Raw genomic sequence first — 18,653 nt, forward strand, 5'->3', positions numbered from 1 at the left:
CGGTCGAGCACAGCAGATTAAAGGAGAAGTTGCAAACAGCACATGAGCAGGGAGTTTTAATAGTGAGAAAATAGCATTGCTGTCCCAGTTGTGATAACAAAAACCAGGACTGTTTATTTGATTATCAGCTACCAAGTGTTAACAGATCAATTTCTGCACGCTCTCCTCCCAGCAGAGCAGGCTGCTGGAGGAGGGTTGAGGGCGGGAGGGTGGGGGGGGGGGGGGGTAGATAAGGTTGGGGTCTTTGCCAGAGGAGGTCAGCTGTGTTCAGTCACAGCAGGGAAGGATGGTGGGGGAGGGAGTGGTGGTGGTTGCTGCGCCCATGGCATGCCCAGCTGAACTCTGATCAGCTCCGCTCCCCCTGAACAGCTACATGCAGCAGTGTTGGCTTAGCTGCTTATTTAACTGCCCGCCTGAGCACCAGATGTGCAAAGAGGGGAAAAAGACGAATGGAAAGTGTTCAAATATATCTAAGGCTGACGTTCCTTTGCCTTGATTGAAACTAGTGGGAATCAGTGGCTGAGTTAAGTTTCTACTCAAGTATTCAGAGATTTATAACAACTCTCAAATGCACAGTTAGGTAACAGAGGCCGGCAGCAATTCAACTTCTTTCATTTGACACGCTTCAATTTGCAGAAAAAGCTTTGCACAACTGCCTATTACCATTTCGTTTTATTCAAAGTGGAGCTGTCTGCCCACAGTGTTTTGCTGGTGTCAGTACTGAAAGCGAAGCAGTAGGTGTGTGAATGGGGGGGTTGCTGTTGGGGAAGTACGGGCGAAGGGAGTGGTTTTGCTTTTGCTGGTGGCTCAGTGATCGCAGATGTTATCTTTATTGTTTAGCTTAGTGATAGAGTAACAAACCAAACCACTTTTTTTTTTCATTAACATCGAAAACATTTTTGCATAAATGTGGCTCACGTGCTCTAGGACAAAAACCACTGATTTGCCGATAGGATATGATATTCAAGTTGGAGACATACTGTAGGATGTGACTCAGCTTCCTCACTAAAGTAACAGAGGCTGAAAACAGTTCATACAGCTTTTTCTGTGCAGCTCTGACTATTTTGGCGCCAGCAATTAAACACTTGCTAGCGCCTTAACAGTTACAGGCTCACTAATGTCACTGTAAACACATTAAAACTAACTTTAAGTTCCTTTCCTCAAATTATAAGTACATTAAATAATAGAGGGATGGGTGAGCTCACAAGTGATAATTAAGTAATTGCCAGTGTGTGCTGGAGTGAGGAGCTACTTGAAGAGTTCTCAGGGCTGGGGGGTGAATCTGCGGCTGGTGGTGCGGAGCAGGTGCTGAGGTGCCTGTCAACGCTAATTTGCTGTTATTCTCTCTAACGCAGCCACTTTATTCACTTAGTGACACAACACACCACTTTAGCTTAGCGTAAGAGGGACAAATTGAAGCTGTGGTTGGATTTGTTGCAGTCTAGCTCAAGCAGAAACTCCTCTTCAGTCTGAGTCGGAGCGCCAGGCAAGTAGGAGTTAACAGCGTAGGCTGCAGTGTTTTGATTGGCTTTGCAGACATAAACAAGAGCCGTACTTGTGTATGACCCCTGGGCCTGACCCCAGAGATAGACGCTTCTCTAATGGGTGTCTCTTTCAGCAGGCGGCCAGGCCAGGGGAACAGAGGAGCCATTGTTTGGGCCAGGGAAAGCCAATGCTCTCCCTATTAAAGTGCTGAGCCAAGAGGAGAGGACCAGAGGAGCCATGAAGCTGAGGTAAACAGCCAGGGAGACAGGGGACATCCTTGGCACACGGCTGCCTTCGGGTTAAAATCTTGGAAAATATCACTCTGTCTTGCACAAAAGCAAGCAAACACTTCTGCAGAGATGACACTGAGGTCTAGACATATGATCTTTATATGTTTTGACAGTTGTATAAATAGCACTGTTAATTAGCTCCTATTAAGGGTTGAAATTCCTCCACTTAAAAAAAAAACTAAGACACAGGATTAAGAGGGGAGCGCTGAACAGTTGTGTATGCTACATCAACCGTGACTGGGGTAGAAGCTGTTGTTCTGTTTCAACCACATCCCCTGACACACTCTGTCTGTATGTGCGTGTGTTTGCGTCAGAGGGGGGAGGGGGTGGCAGACAAGGGAGTTATTTTGCTGCAAGTGGCCAAACAGGTGAGTCAGGTGTCGGTGAAGTGTGAAACCGTACCTGGCATGTATGACAATAGAAGTGCCACGTGTCGGCCCTGAGGGAGGAGACTGTGAGACACAGCACAGCTTTGACTTGTCTGGTCTATTGAAGAGAGCGGCAAAATCTTGGGTGTGATTGTAAGAAAAGTACAAATAAATTTACGTTGCATGGATATCAAAGGAAATCCTACACATAATTGAATAAAAACTTTTAAAACACTTAGAATAATGCACTTTTGTACCCCACACAGACCAGTAATACACACTAAACTTTCATGTTTATATGTGTCAAGTGTAATCAATCATCCCTATGCCTTGAGGGCATCCATGGTGCAGTGTAACTAATCTGCAGGCTCAGCAGCATCAGCCTTAACCTCTTAGGAAGTGACAGTAATGCAGTGTGAGGTAACTCTTCTCATTTGCACTATACATGGGCTCATTCAGTTGTCATGCAACACTTGCTTGTGTGTGTGTGTATATGTGTGTATGTGTGTGTGTGGAGTGCAGGCAGAAGTTATTAGAGAGGTTTGGATCCCCCGCTGCTCTCACTAAATTAATGACCTAACAGCAGGAGGGATGTGATGGGCACAGTCTCTGCCAAACGCCTGGGTGGCTTCAAATGCCTGGCTAGTCTCAAACACTTGGCTAATCCATCAGTGGCTTACTTGCACAATACAGAACTTCTTAAAATAAAGGCTGAAAGGAGTGGGAGCAGAGCAAAGGAGGGGATTAATTCTTCTTCTGTAGCTTTTTTTTTGTCTGAGAGCAGACACACTGTATTGAAGTTGGTTTAGTGGAGAGAAAGCAACAAGTTTTCAGGTGTGAAAGACTAGACTTATGTTTATTGTCATGAATTTGACTTGTGTAACTGTTCATCTACTGCTGCAGTTGCATCTCCAGTCATCCATGGATGGGTGATTTCTGTGAATTCTTCTATTATTTCTACCATCTTTCTTACATATTAAGGTTGTTTTTCCTCTTTGCCTTAAAAGCTTGGACCAAGTTAGGAACTATGGTTTATGTGGCCCTGTAAAGCCAACTGTGACGTTGTATGTAATACTGCTATATAAACATAAAGACTCAACTTGACACCTTCAATAAAATTTTATTGAAAAAAAGTACCAATAAACAACAAGAAATCCAGAAAAAAGATTTGTAGAGCAAAGCTCCTTATGTACAGCATATTGCACTACATAACAAATTGTCTTTACTTCCATATTATATCAACAACCAAAAAATATATATAAACACAAAAATGAGTGCACAGTATAGTCTCGAAAACACACAGTCAATGTTTACAAAAATGCTACATTTTCGCTGGGTCTCATTTCTTGGTATACAGAGAGTGTGTGATAATCAAGACTTCATTTGAAACTGAGCAGTTAAAGGCATATTCCAGGGTTTTAGAAATACATGTACACTTAATCTGTTCTGTAAAGAAGGGCAAATATTTCATAGTTATAAGCTAACGAGCAAAATTAACCACAACAATGAATTATTTTGGTTTGCTTGGTTTTGTTTATACACCACAATAAGATGTGCAAGGAATGTTGCAAGTTCATTTTTATAAAAAAAATGCCCTTGATCTCATGGACTTCAAAAGGATCCTACTCGTATTAAAAATTATTTTACAAGCATTAACTGTCCTTATAAAAGCAGACCCTTTTTCTTAAGAAAATACATTTTAAAAAGTTAAGAAAGACCATGAAGAAGAAATGTTATCATTAAAAAAAAAAAAATTCAAAATCAAAACCTTCCTCAAAACTTCAAATTTATATAAAGTGGACTACAAAATTCAAGACACTGACGGTTTCCGTAAAATACATGTCCCACTCTAGGGATACTCCACACTCGCACATATTGTGATGAGTGCAGCTTGGGAACCTCATTCTAACAAAATTTTACAGGGCACCATGGTAGATTGTTTCCCTTTCCAATAAATCAAACAGGCCATCCTTCTGAGCCTACTTGCACAGATATACGGCTGACACATGGCAAGATTAGCCCATGAGAACAATCCAGAGTATATACTATATATGAACACACAACAGATAAGGGACCCATGGGATCTACAGAAACAAAGTACTTTCCAGTGCATGTTGATTACAACACAATGATCAAGATTAAGGAATCAAACACATAAATCAACGCCCTGTGACTTGAAAAGAATATGAAGGCAACCTTTCTTTTTTAAATGTGTTTAGAAGCCTCTCTAATGTAATCTGTATCATTAGCAATGGGTGGGATGGGCGATGACTCAGTAATTATAAGGGGATGGTCATATCCTGTTGGAAGGTTAAACTTCAAAACTGCATTGAAGCTACTGCTTTTCTAAACCACAGATTGAGAATCAAACCAGGACTTGGGTGAATTGGGTGGTTAATGATAATGAAAAATGTTTGAATTGGTTGGGCCCATCCCTGGAAAATCACAACCTTTAAGTAATACTCCACCCAAAAATCTATTTTTTGAGGATCAAACATCCACCCCTGTAGGCTTGAAAGGTGACTTTAAGAGGTTTGTAGTTTTTGTCTATAGATAAATACGATGACGGCCATGTGGAACGTTTGAAATCCATTTTAAACCAAAATGAATTCAAACTCAACTTAGCTGCTGTTCTTCATGAAGGGCAAAACTACAAACTTCTCACAAAATACAGGGAACAAGTAATACTAAAAAAAACAATAGAATTTGGGTTGAGTATCACACAAAGCAGTGTCAGGCACAATGCAGGCCAACCTGCTCTGCACAGAGTCAAACAACTGAAGCATATACAAGTCCAAGACCAAAAGAAAAAAAAGGACAATAAGAAGTCATTGCACACACAAGTGTATACAGTAGAAATGGGCAAATATACAAAAATAAATAAGGAGAAAAAAAATAAATTACAAGGAAAATGAACCGATGAGCAATACCCATGTAATGAAGGAGCAGCACAAAGAGGGAGTCAAGAGCCAATGGTGAGATGGGGTGCTACATGGACTGGCTCAGCGTTCAGGATCCGCAGGAAACTATAACCACAACCACATTCAGTGCGCCTCACACGCCTACTACTACACGCTCAGTAGCCCCCGTCACCACCACAGTCAGCAAGTCAGCCTCAGACTCCTCAGTCAAACTGTACCTTTATGTGTGTGCTGAGAGATTGGCCGAGAGAAATTTTTAACTGAATAGAAAACTTGACAATACCTCGACAGGTTTCATCATAAATAAATGGGTAACAACACTGCTCTTCCTCTAACCATGTAACAGATTCTCAAGGTTACCAGTAGCCCACAAAGTCTGTCCCTGAGACATCTTTAAGAAAACGAGAGGAAACCCTAATTATGCAGTGATAAACTTGACACATTGTAAGGAGCAAGTAATTACAGACCCCTGATATGTATTGCTCCTTGGGTCCAAAAGTTGGCCTGGGTTCAGCAATGGAAAATAAAACAAACAGCATCTTCAACAGTGTCTTTAAACATTTTCATATTTAAACAGTAATTACAGTCTTTGTCACTTTTGTTTAATTTCAGTGACTGTTTGACTGCTGAGTCAGTGGTGTTTATGTGTACTAAAAACGTCCCCAAACTGGATCTGAGCACCAAAGACAATACAAGATCACCTCACAGAATATAAAATGGTGTAAAACCCCATAAAGGTAGCCTGAGAGGAGAAGATTCTGTTCTGTTCTCACAGATTGATTATACAGTATTGCTTGGTGTTCAGTACACACACTGGGTGAAAAACAGACCAGGACTCAGAAACCTTTCAATCGAGGCACGAGAAACTCTTTGTAGCCTGAAAGGTTGGTACATGAAATTTCCAGAACCCATATCCAATCCAGATTCCAGACTGTGCTCAGTCAGGTCTCAGCATTGATTATTTGTCTTGGACTTGTGAATGAAAAAACATCTGAAATGTTGTGGCAAGAAAACAAGTCATAACTGAAAACCTTCATACAAGACAGAGGTTAACTTGGTAACAATCTGAACTCTTGAAGGGTGTAGTCTAGTGCAAAAACAGTGGATCCACAGCTCCACTTCAAGGGCATGGAGGTCTGAAAACAATCACATGAAACGAACACACCTAAGGGCCCTTTCACACCTATGTCACTTGGTCCGGACTTTGCGACTTTTCATTTTGATCTGAACCAAAATTACAGGTGTGAAACCTCCTGAACCTTGGTCCGCCAAAAAGAGGTGGTCGCAGTCCAGATCAAAGTGAACCATGGTTCGAGTCATTTCTAGTGTGAAATTTTTTTGGATGGTTCAGACTTTTGGACCAATTACAGGAAGGAAAAATGAGCCCCGGTAGCACATGGGGAGAGGAGGAGACCAAGTTTTTAATTGAAGTATGTTCCTACGACGTTATAAAAAGTCAAGTGGAAAAAACTAAAAATGCTGACACTTTCCAGGTATTTTCGGAAAGGATGAAAGAAAGAGGATATGAGAGGACGGGAGAGCAATGCCACCTTAAGATAAAATAATGACATAATAATATTATTATAGTGGCAACAAAATGAATCTGTTCATTCATTTTTCTCCATTAACTCAAACAGCGCCAATGTCAAACGCACGCCTGTCTACAAACCAATCAATGTCAAGTAAAGGAAGATGAAGCCCATGCAGGTGATGACGACGGGACGTAGGTATGTCGCGTAAAGTTCTTTAGTGCGCTCACATAATCGCAATGTGAAGCCAAAACTAATAGGATCAAATGTACACAATGTAACAAAAACATGAACCTTGGTTCGGACTTTCAGGTGTGAAAAGGCCCTAAAACACAGGGATACCTTGTACAAGAGACTAAAACAGGGAACAAGATCAAAATGAGGGAAGAATACTTTGTCACTGAAATTAAAAATAAAATCATCAAGGCAGACTTGGCCAAATAGTTGTTACTATTTGGGTAAAGACTACTTTACTCTGTATAATAAACAATATGCTTGACTAATGTTGCAATTAGTGCACAGGTGCAACACCTTCAAAAATATTCTACATGGCAAGAGTCAGCACACCATAACTTTCATCTAAATATCTTCTTTGTGCTACATTTCAGACAACATCCAGCCACCCACAGGCAGCTTTAAATAATAATGAACTGCAAGTAATTAACTGGCAAGATGCACAATAACAAACAGCCCTTATAGTAGTAAGTGAAAACGAATCAATATCGACCGATGTGTTGATTTTACATACTGACTACTGTTAATTATTCACTGTTGGGTTGTTTGTTACTGTATGGTCTTGTCAATTAACATTATAACTATTACAGCTAACTGCACGTGGTTTGATATTCTTTCCTTTTTATCTGAAATTTGGTTTCAATGTCAATAATCCTTCATTCATCATTACTAATGTTAAACATCATCAAGCAGTGGTTGCTCACAGTCTGAATAATGCTACTATACACAGGTATGTTGGCAGTCGCCAGGCTTGTTTTACCAGTAAGCGATGTTCGGAACTGTAAACTCCACCCTGACACTTACTGAGCTACACAAAGTCCTAATTGTCTGACATGTAGCATGGCTCAAATATTATGTGCATATTAAAAGATATTTAGATTGCATATCCTGGTGTGCGGACTTTTTCATGCGCAGAAACTTAACTTTTTACCCAATATTTCAAATGATAAAAGGGGATCATGTTCAAACTTAATACCATACCAAAGAAAATGGAGGAGTAAAAAAAAAAAACAAAAAAGGAAAACAACAAAATAAGAAGAAAAGATAAATGTTCCATTGAGGTGAGGTGCAAAATGCTTTGTTCTGAGTTGTTGCCTCTTTGGAAATTAGTAAATCAACTTGACTGGTTACCCGGGAAACTTCAGAAAAGAAAACCTCACACCACATTTCCTTTCATTTCCTAACCATCTCATCTTGCCTGTAAAAGTTGCGCAATACTCATTCTGGCAGAACACATTGAATAAGGCATTCCCAGGGTCTGTGGAGGTCATTAAAGATGGATACATTGTGAAGTGCAAAAACTTTAACAAGAACAATGTACTGTACAAAACTACTACACCACACATATACCAAAATATGAACATTGTCCTGTGGAGGAATCTCGGAGCATCATGGCATCTTCTTGGAAAGAAAAAAACACGTCCTTGTATAAAAGTTGGTTGTCTCCGTCCCGCGGTGACCCTTTGTCTCTCCTTTCTTTCCCCCCCCCACAACAGACCCGTGATAGATTTGACAGTGCCATTAGGAGTCCAGTTCCTCATGGAGATGATGAAAACGGACGTGAGGGGAAGACCCTCTCACCTCCGTCCTGCTCCACCTCCTCCAGCAATGAACCCTCTGTCAAACAGAAGGCTGAGCAGAGCTGTGGCCAGGCGCCACAACAGCGGCCCCTGGTTCCTTTGGTTTCGATGATACTGCAACAACAAACAAAGACAAAAGTTAGAGCAGCACAAATCCATGTGGACAGCAACCACGGTGAAACTCAATCGCAAAATGCATTACTAGAAATAGTCATTAATTGAGTATTCAGTGTACTCTTCAGTTTATACTGGCTGTGATGTTTGCTGATTGGCAGTGAGTGAAAAGGGTCAACTCAAAAGAGGGTAAGACAAAACCAGACACCGTAACAACGCTGATATTTCCACAACAGTCTGCTTCTGTCCCCAACAATACTTATTAGAGAGGCCTCCCTTTGTGTGCGGACTGGGGATCCCGACACAATCCGGGCTTCCCAACAGACATTCCAAACCATAAACACATTCATCACACGGGCTGCACTTTTTCTAATCTTTCTGGCAGAGACCAGCAGCAGTGGTGCAGGAGGAGACTCTCTCAGGTTTGCGAGCCAATTGGATTGTGTGCGATTAGGGGGATAATGCTATCTCTGCCATTGAGAAGCTGAGATAAGATAATTGCACCAAATGGGATTAGGGAGCTCTTGATGAGGGGCAGGGAGCCTCTGCAAAAGAATATATCTGCATGAGAGAGGTACAGTAGCTGAGCTCTGCACACAAACAGCTCATCTGCAGACGAAAGGCAGACTCCACCATGCCTGATAATGCTTTAGCTATTTTCAGACCACAAGGGTCATAAACTAAGAAGACTTGAGATTAGTTTGTCATGACAATGCACGAAAGTGTACTACCTTCTCTTGGCAACATTCTGCTGTTTACGAAAGCCAAAATATCTGAAGGCAGAGATTAGATACGCCATATTTATATGACTGTTAAGGTGGTGTCCAAACATTGACCTAGTTAGAGCTGCCATTGTGATAAGCCTCTGGGTTTCTATACTCTTATCAATTTGTGGTGAACATTGCAGGGTGTTGCATAAGCGTAGTCAGGTTCCAACCAGCATGTGTGCATCTTACTTACTCTACGCTTTTTGTTCAAAAGAAGAGGTAAAAAAAAAAAAGTCAAAGCAGACTGCTGGGAGTCTTGATGAAACCAGTTCTCTGTTATATGACATATCTAAATTTTGCCTGGGGATATTTTGATAAGGAAATAATACGAGCATAATGTCTGCTTCATATAAACACAGGCAATAAGGATTTACAGCGCAGAGTGGATGAGCTCACAGTGATACATCTGAGGCCCTGATGGCAGCCAGCTTGGCTATACTTGGTAAACACTGACATGCCACAAGTCTTTTAAATGTATAACCAAATTACATGAGAGGCTACAGTCAATTAAATCTCTTTGATCAGAAAAGAGGAAGGCAGAATGACTGTATATTTGTAGTCATATGTATATTGCATGTCACTACATCCAAGAGTGCAACCAGTAAACTGAAGGATTTATCACGCTACAAAGCTTGTGTTTACTACAAGCTATATGAGAAGAAATTAATCTTTATAAACAGTAATGGAATGTTCCTATGATGGTGACCTTTTGCCCTCTACTCTATCAAGCTGAGAGAGTGACATTGAGTTAAACAGTGTGAAAAAAAGTGAGGGTGAGAAAAAGAGGTGTGCACAGGCCTGTCGCAACTTATTCATGAGTCACGCCACCAACTGTCAAAATGAGACTCTGGCTCTAAATTTAGCCGGCGATGGAGCGGCAAGAGTCTAGCCAGATGCTCGGTGTCGTCACTCTGACACTAGCCTGATGTGCTTTATCAGTGTCCCATGCGGGCTGTCTGTCAAGCCAGCTGCTCAGAAGCTCCCCCTTATCTCTCAGGCAAACAGGCCAGCGTCAATAGCAAGAAATTCTGGATTAGTTACATCAGGGAGGAGACAAGAAGCCGAGGAAAAATACAAAGGATTGTGGTATTAGATAATAGAGAACAGCACAAATGGACCGTCAACAAAAACCATCACAGACCAATGAATGACTTGTAAATATCCAAAGCCAGCCTCATATGTTTTTATTTCCAGTGCAAGTCCACTCCTCCCCCCTCTATAAGTGCTGAAAGGAGAGAGTGCTGTGCCCTCAGCGAAGAGATAAAGCCACAAACACTGCGTGCGTGCAGACACACATGTGCGCACACACACACACACACACAAACACACACACACACAAGCGATATTCAACCCTGCTTTCAACACCTCCTATCGAAAGAACCAGGAGTCGTCTCTCTTAAAAAAACATGGGGATGAAACCCAACTCTGCTCCTTGCCCTATGCAGGCTGGAGCTGTCTTCCTGCCATTGTGACTGTCATTATTGCTGTGTCTCAAATGGCGAGCCGGCTAATGTCAGCAATCCTCTGGGGACCTCAGCGTCCCCTCCAGCCCTCTCTGACTGAGGAGCAATTTATCTGTCAGCATCCACCACCAGCACTCCTTCGCTACCTAATCCCTGCTTTTGCCGGGGGCCACGGGCTCCCACGGAGAACACTCACAGCCACGTCGCTCCTAACTCCATCGAGAAGAATGCAGTCAAAAGCACTTGGATGGCTCAGGGACAAGTGTCTGCAATGAATAACTGCAATCACCCACTGACGGGAGCGAGAGCTGACAAACACTAACTCTATTATTGAGTGAGACTTTTTGTACTGACTGTCAGACCGTGTGATAGTGAGAAGTGAGAGATGGCAAAAAGCAGAAAAACAAGTATGGGTGTATTCATGCATGAGCTTGTACACACGCACGCTCAATACAATTAATTGCACAACCATACCACAGAACCAGAAATAGAAATTACAGGCTGCAGTGGAATCACGCATCCAAAACTGTACATCGGTGTTTGGGTTGTAAAAACATCCCACTGTGACAAGAACACACACACACACACACACACACTGGCAGAAACGTTGTTATGCTTAACTTGAATGACATGCGTCAACAGTAGTCATACTGCTCTCTATGCAACTTACTGTTACAAACTCTTCATGGTGTAACCATAAAAGTTTTTCTATTCACTACCACAATATGTATATGTCTCCTGGCACTTGTAACTTCAAGGTGTGACTTCAGAGGCCTGTTCTCACTCTGACTATCCTCTCTCATGTTTACTCAACCAACAAAGGGAGCGCAAGCCACTTCCTCATCCCCTGACCCAGGCCTGCCTTCGTTGTGCGTCAGGTCCCAGCCGCATACAAACACACACCCCTGCAACCCTCCTGTCTGACCGTCTGGTTGTCTATGTGCGTCTGCCAGTGTCACAATACATGAGTCATGCTGAGCTGCGAGGGTATAAATAACTTCAGCTTGATAAGCGGATGAGAGAATCAGAAACTGCCTCGCACCTCAGAGTATGTTTTTTAAAAAACAACAACAAATTATATCATGTGTGAGGCAGGAAGGGTAGCATTTCCCAAAAGGGAGGTTTTAAGACAACTGAAGACGGTTGTTACTTGATCATTTGAGGTTCATTTCCAAACCTCACTGCCTCATATACTTGCTTATACCATCATTATGGATCCTACCCCCCCCCCTTCCAATGGCTGCGTAGACCTTTTATTTGGGTGTCTCCTGGCCGCTCCTCGCCCAGGGAAGGGGCTGACTGGAGACTCCCTGGAACCACAGCTGTTCCCCTCAGGGCTCACGCATTGGCTTCGGGTTACAACATGTTTACAGACTCCTGCCACTTCTGCTTTTTCCTGGGCTCATTAGTATGTGTGGATGTGTGTGTTCAAATGTGCATGCGTGAATTTACATGTAGATGTGTGTTAGACTGTGAGCCACTTGCGCAACGACACACTTGTGCTTTTACAGAACAGAAAATCTCCTGAGGGTTTATGTATATTTTTGCTGGTGCAGCCAACAAAACAACACTGTGTCACGGTTTTACAACACACCCACATATAAGTGATGTTACACAGCACACGGACTCAGTGGACAGTGTCACCCTGACCACAGTGTTGTGTGCTTGTTTGCGGCCAGGCATCCTTCAAGCCACTTGCCTCCACAGCACACTGAGGAAACAGGAGAAAAGAGAGAGAGAAAGAGACAGAAATAAACAGGAAGAGGAGGCAGGGGGAGGGCCTGGGGTTGGCAAGGTGGGGGAAGGGCTGGCCTGGTTCAGCAATGTCTTTGGCTTGAGGGAAGAGAGGGGGGTGAGACGCTGGGCTAAAGTTCTGCATGTGCACAGCCTCTCCAAAACAAACATGGAGCAAACACAATAAAAGACAGCAAACTTTTGACCCACCGTAAATCTTTGCTAGATTAAAATGTGATCAAAATATTAATAAAAAAGTGTGAGAATATGTTGCTAATGTATGTACTGCTCTTTTTTTCTGCTGTTACTTTAAAAACAAGGCTCTAAACTTGACACACTTATAGAGATACACACACACACACACACACACAAACAAAACATCCTCTAGTTTGATGGCTGTAGCGATACATGTTATTTGTAGGAAGGCGCTACTATAATGCCAGTGGAAACTAGAGGAATAAGGTCATTATTAATTACAATAATGAGCTGTATGGGTTGTATGCGTAAGACCAATTTAAACTACTGACATAATGAGCCTGAAGTTTCAGTTGACCATTTACACTCAGCAGGCACCAGTCCACACTACACTGTTAACATTTACATGAGCATTCAGCTCCTAGACAGTAATTCAAGTGGAAAAACTGGAGCCAAAAATATTGCAATTGGCTCATTTCATTTCATTTCCTCCTGTTTAAAAACATAATTAGGTGTGAAATTTGTCACTATTTCATTATTATTGCTATGTTATGAAGGTAAAGTACCAAGCAGTGTTTGTAATGTTTTTCTCATATGCTATCAGTGTTATATTATAGAGACTGTTTGATTTGTGAAATAGTGGAACCTCCTGGCTTTTCAGTGCAATTTATGTTGCTGACTCAGCTTGTGTGTCCTATTCAGAAGCTGTTGTTGTAACGGGAAAGAGATTTGTTTGCCTGTTGGCGGTCACATGTGGTTTCTATTGGTGGTATCTATTAGTCAAATTTGTCAACTGTTACGGTAATATTTATAACACAGCTACACTGCCATCAAACTAGAGGCCAAACGTGCCTGTCTTGAGTTTGTAACATCAGGAAGGTACGTCTTTCCCCCTCACCAGTTGTAGATGTTCCCGATGAAACTGGTCTCCTATTAGCTGGAGTTTCTGGCCAATGCAGGCCTCCATGCTGCGTGCCACAGGGTGCTGCCGGGGTCGCTGCTCCATCCCGTTTCGCTCCTCTTCGCTCCCTTGTGGCCTCGCTTCCTGATCCCCAACGAGCTCAAAGTGTGCCGGGAAGTGCAATCGAAAACCTGCGTAGCCTGTTGAGTGTCAAGGCCGGTGCTTGTTATTAATATGAAAATGTATGTACAGCAATGACACCTAACAGGGTGTTCTTTACTGTCTATGCTGATGATGCAACAGGTACAAAGAGCAGCCAAGAACCAAATCAGATTGCTTAGTTTAAATCACTACTTTCGCAGCTGTTGCGTTTTCATTTCAATCAAACACTGTGAGTCAGTTAACAGTTTCAAAGGTCAATCAAAAACAACAAACAGACATAACATTGATTTGAGGTCAGTTATTGTAGTTGTTATGGAGCTACTCTGCAATGATTGCTTGGCGCCATTGTAACTTTGCTGTCACTGGTTATCAGTTCTCTGTACAGTTGCTGCATATGCAGGTGAGCACTTCTGTCACGTCCTTTCAGTCACAATGCCAGTCTGGCGCCTTTTGAATAGCAAAGCAGCTGGGTACACTCCATACAGGCCATAAAAGCTGCTGTGATCACGACTATCAGGCGCCACGGGTGAGATCAGTGCTGCAACATTGTTACCCATTTCTCACAGTAAGTCTGATATTACAGTCTTTTGCTTGCTGGTTTTATAGCACTGGCTATCATGCACATGGCACTGTTCCTGTTTCTCTTTTGAAATACTGTATGTCATCAGCCTCACCGTAGAAGAGTGGTCTGGGCTCCTCTGCAACTCCACAGGGCAGCATGCCGTTGGTCGGTGCCAGGACAGGGCCAGGTGTCTGTGTGCCCCGGTCTTCACACTTTATCTCCCTGAATGTGGTGCGCCAGGGGTCTGGCTCAAACACATCATCCTCCTCATCGTCCATGCGGGGGCACTATAAGATGAGCAGCCTTAAAAGTAAAATGACAGAGAAAGAAAGGGTATTACAACAGCTCAATATAGGAGATTTATCTTCCAGTGAGTACATAAATCAAAGACATCCCAAGTTTCCTTCACTGCAGCTAATGATGGTAACCTTGGACAAGCCTGCATTAGGCCTGATGAGATGATCTCAGACATATTCATTATACATTCCTTCTTCCAAAGCATTCATTATCATTATAGACAACCTGTCTAGTTTATAATGAGTGCCCTCAAATCAATAAAACCACATTGGACAAGTTGGGGAAGAGAAAATGAGCAAACGGTCTGCCTTTATTTGTGGCAAAGAGCTCAGTGCTTATTTAGACAAATGGCTCTGTTCATCTCAGTGACTAAACCACACAATTCACTGCGGTTAAGAGACTTGGTTGAGTTACATTTACATAACTGGGAGTTTGGCTGACAAGTTTAAATGAGAGGTAGATTCTCCTTGTTTGTGCTGAGCAGCCCTGTTGACAGGAGCCTGGCTTCTAAATTAATGTAAACATGATAACCAGCATACATCACCAATATCTGGTACATTTACAGCAAACAGTTGTAAGAATTAGTTCACATAAAAATAACTGACATTTACACCATATGTAAACATATTTTTAAAAAAAGCATGATCACAAATCATTAAAGTAACTTTGCTGCAGTGTGGCAAGATTCTTAAGGAGCACTTGGGAATCTCACCAGTGTCAATGATGCACTGCACTCAACCCTGAATCATTGAGTAGGTCAAAGAGTTATCAAAATATGGATGAAATTCAAGTTGCCTCACCAGCTCACCCCCAAGTCACCATCGAGTTGTAATACAGGGTTAGGCTACCACCACACTTCCAAATTAGGGTCCAAAGAAGAAGGGTAATGACAGTCTTTGAGGAAAATCCGAAGCCACTCTCCATACCCTGGTCTGTCAGCTTGCCAGCTCCCCGAGAGGGAGTTTTCATTTCTTCACCCCACATAAGCAGATTGGCCTGTCTCTAACATGCCCAGACCTCACGATATACTGTGTGCCTTCACAATAAACCCTGTGTGTAAAACCACTTAATGCTTTGTTTTGACAAACATAGAGTAAGAACATGGAAGGCTAAGGAAAAAAAAAAAAACCTAAGCTTAACTTCCAGATATCCTGGGCTGCTTTCTGCACAGCTCTACTGACCAGGCAATGAGCTGTTTGTGTCAGACAGTGGCTCCCCCTGCTGCAAACAAAATAACTCTAACAAAAGGGAAGGTGGTGGTAGTGGTTATGCAGCTCTTACTGACACACTTTTTATCCAACGACATCAAGAGCCTCACATCACACTATTTCAATTTAATGTAGCATTATACAGAAGCAACGAAGCTATAAGTGACACATGATGTACTCGAGCTAAAAGCACAGTCAGAGTCTAGCTACAATATCCAGAAATTAATCATCAACAGGCTAAAAAATAACTATAATAAAAATATGTTGCAATCATTATTTCATGAATGATTGATAATGGCTCGAATAAGCGCGTGCAAAGAAAGTAAAGAAATGAGCACATCCTGAAAAGAAACGTCTACACATGTCTAAAATGTGTAATTATACGTTTACACACATAAATCGTTTTAATATATGAAGAAATCAGTTGTCAATAAAGGTCTGAAACACGAGACTTGCGGCAAAAACAGCCCTGCAGTTTGAAGTCCATTCACCGCCTGAGCTGTGTAAACCGGGAAAGCCGGTGTAATTCAAATCTCTGTTGTATGAATGACAGGCTGTGTTAATTAAATATCATTTTTAGTTAGACGACTTTGAAGTTTCAGTAAAGTCAGCTAACAAATGTACACGACAGATGTCGAAACTAATTTGTTGCAGCTGTTTCAACAACAACAACGACACGTTGTTTTGTTGCTTCCAAAGGACGCGGATGTTTCTTAAAGTTAAAGCCGACTACTAACACTCGCTGGTGAGCGTTGAAAAGAGCATTTTAATAGTGTTTCCTCAAGTAACTTACCACAAAGATGGGCTTCGTTGTTACGGCAGTCTTAAACTTTGTAGAAAAAAAGAAAGGACACTGAGTTCAATATCCTGCCAAGTCAAGCAAGTTTAGTCCGTATCACCTCCACGACAACTTCCATTCTGTGAGGAAAACTGCAACAAGGCGATTTCATTTCGCCGACGTCAGCTCCAAACTGACTCCGCCGCCGGGGCGTGGCGTTTAGGTTGGTAAATAAACCAACCCTTAAAGACGCGTGTATTTCTGTCGGACAACTCTACTGCATCCGAGCGGACCTAGAGCGCGCCCCTTTAAGATGCAGTTACATTCCGTTGCTGTAACCAATCGTCGCGTTTGTTTTTATCCCGCCTTCTCCATCGCGTATTCAGACACGTGGACGGGAAATTCCCCATAGCACGAGACCGCTTTCACACTTACTGCCGCGCTCATCTGATCACAGACTCACAGCCACAGAAAGTGTACACTGTTGTCACCAGGCAGCTTTACTGCGACTTTGCTGAGTATTTGAAGAGAAAAAGGAATTAGCAATAAGCGGCTACATAGCACTGTGTTATATATTAATATCGCTCAGTATTTATATTTGTAGTACTTTACCTCATATCCCTGTATTACTTACATATTGTACAATAATACAATGTATTGCTGTTGCATGCTGGCACTGTCATTGTGCAATTTATAATCAATATGTGTTAGAATATGGTCCTGGTCTTTTATTTAGTGTCTATTCAATTGATTGTCTATCTATTGTAATCAGAGTGTTCCATCTTGAGGTCAATACTATACTATACTATACTATACTATACTATACTATACTATACTATACTATACTATACTATACTATTCTAACAAACAGTAGATTTTCCCATTTCAACATTTTCATTTCAACAAGTATATTTCATCATCATTTTCACATCTAACTGCCAGATGTGTGTTTTTGAATACCCAAGTATGTTCTGAACAACAACAACGTATTCACTGAGAAATCATGTGAATTTTTATCTAATACAAATGGCCTACATTCACTGGAAGTGGTCTAGATCTTGATCTATCAACTGTAATGAGGCACCTGTAGCAGTAAACATACTGTTTGTGTGTGTGTGTGTGTGTGTGTGTGCATTGTTTGTACACACACACATCGCTTTGACACCATAAATTAGGTCTTAAAACAGTCATCATGGGAGGATTTATGTCAGCTCATGACAAAAACGCAAGTAATTGATTTACTAATTAGTTCTTAATGATTATGATGACTGATTTATCAGTCCAGTTAGAAGCTACCCAGCACCTCCAGAGGATTTAAGAATGTGTGAGTGCTTCTTGGAGATTGCCCAATGAAATAAAACACCAGCAATATTTCTCAGTTCACTTCTATGTTATTTACGGCGAGCACATAGCTTGACAGTTAACCACGTCCATGCTGAGCTGATTCTAGTCAGCCTCTTGTTATGGAGGGCAGTGCAGGTGCTGGTGATCTGCCCCCTCCCCTCAGGGCTGTCACTGATCAATAAACCCATGGACAGCTGGAGCTGAAGCAGACCCTCTGCATTCTCTCACAGAGCATCACCCTTCCCCCAACTCCTCTTCCTCTCTGCCTGTCATTCAGCTGTGTGAGAAGTCATGGCTCTCTGCTTCCCTTCTGTCCTGCCTGAATTGGATAGACCTTGAGGTTTGGACTTCATTCCACCTGCGGCCTATCCAAAGAGGTGGGTATGCACTGTGGAAGAGGGGATTGGTTTCCTCACTCGCTGTGATATTGGAAACTTGATCACTTCTTGCGTGAGTGACCACTGTAAACAACAAAAAGCTCAAAGATGTGGGAGCATTAGTTGCAGCTTTCTTTTGTGATCCAGCCAAACAAAAGGGCTTCCTGCAACTTAATAGACTGTCAAGAATGCACCTGTAATTACTACAAAGAAAGTCTTTTGAATAGATCACTGCCATTGACACAGAGTACATGGTAAAATGTTCAAATGCACTGAAATATAAGTTGTGAAAAAGAGGAAAAGTCTGATTTTTTATGCTAACTTCTTACTAAGCGTTTTACTTG

The 18,653-nt window shown here is 42.0% G+C and overlaps 1 protein-coding gene across 3 annotated transcripts; it reads right to left on the reverse strand.

The window, feature by feature from the left end:
- Nucleotides 1-3,247: 3,247 nt before the first annotated feature.
- LOC137199393 (bcl-2-modifying factor-like) lies at nucleotides 3,248-16,786 on the reverse strand. 3 transcript variants are annotated; one of them, XM_067613670.1, is made up of 5 exons: nucleotides 16,604-16,786; nucleotides 14,418-14,608; nucleotides 13,579-13,781; nucleotides 12,350-12,462; nucleotides 8,439-8,521 (listed from the first exon to the last, which is right to left on the reverse strand). In XM_067613670.1, exons 2-4 carry the CDS (start codon nucleotides 14,581-14,583, stop codon nucleotides 12,379-12,381), a joined length of 453 nt encoding a protein of 150 aa, XP_067469771.1. In that variant the 5' UTR covers nucleotides 14,584-14,608; nucleotides 16,604-16,786; the 3' UTR covers nucleotides 8,439-8,521; nucleotides 12,350-12,378. The 3 variants fall into 3 exon arrangements, with proteins under 3 accessions (XP_067469769.1, XP_067469770.1, XP_067469771.1); XM_067613668.1 differs by lacking the exon at nucleotides 12,350-12,462 and having other exon boundaries at nucleotides 3,248-8,521; XM_067613669.1 differs by lacking the exons at nucleotides 12,350-12,462; nucleotides 16,604-16,786 and adding an exon at nucleotides 15,403-15,815 and having other exon boundaries at nucleotides 3,248-8,521.
- Nucleotides 16,787-18,653: the final 1,867 nt, after the last annotated feature.

Source organism: Thunnus thynnus, chromosome 16 (assembly GCF_963924715.1).
Source record: "Thunnus thynnus chromosome 16, fThuThy2.1, whole genome shotgun sequence".
Taxonomy (NCBI): domain Eukaryota; kingdom Metazoa; phylum Chordata; class Actinopteri; order Scombriformes; family Scombridae; genus Thunnus; species Thunnus thynnus.

Excerpts from the sequence above, each read along its gene's own strand:
- LOC137199393 (XM_067613668.1), bottom strand. The coding sequence starts at position 14,583 with ATGGACGATGAGGAGGATGATGTGTTTGAGCCAGACCCCTGGCGCACC. Across the intron at positions 13,782-14,417 it reads GCCCAGACCACTCTTCTACG|GCTACGCAGGTTTTCGATTG; the intron begins GTGAGGCTGATG and ends GACACTCAACAG. Across the intron at positions 8,522-13,578 it reads ATCGGGAACATCTACAACTG|TATCATCGAAACCAAAGGAA; the intron begins GTGAGGGGGAAA and ends TTGTTGTTGCAG.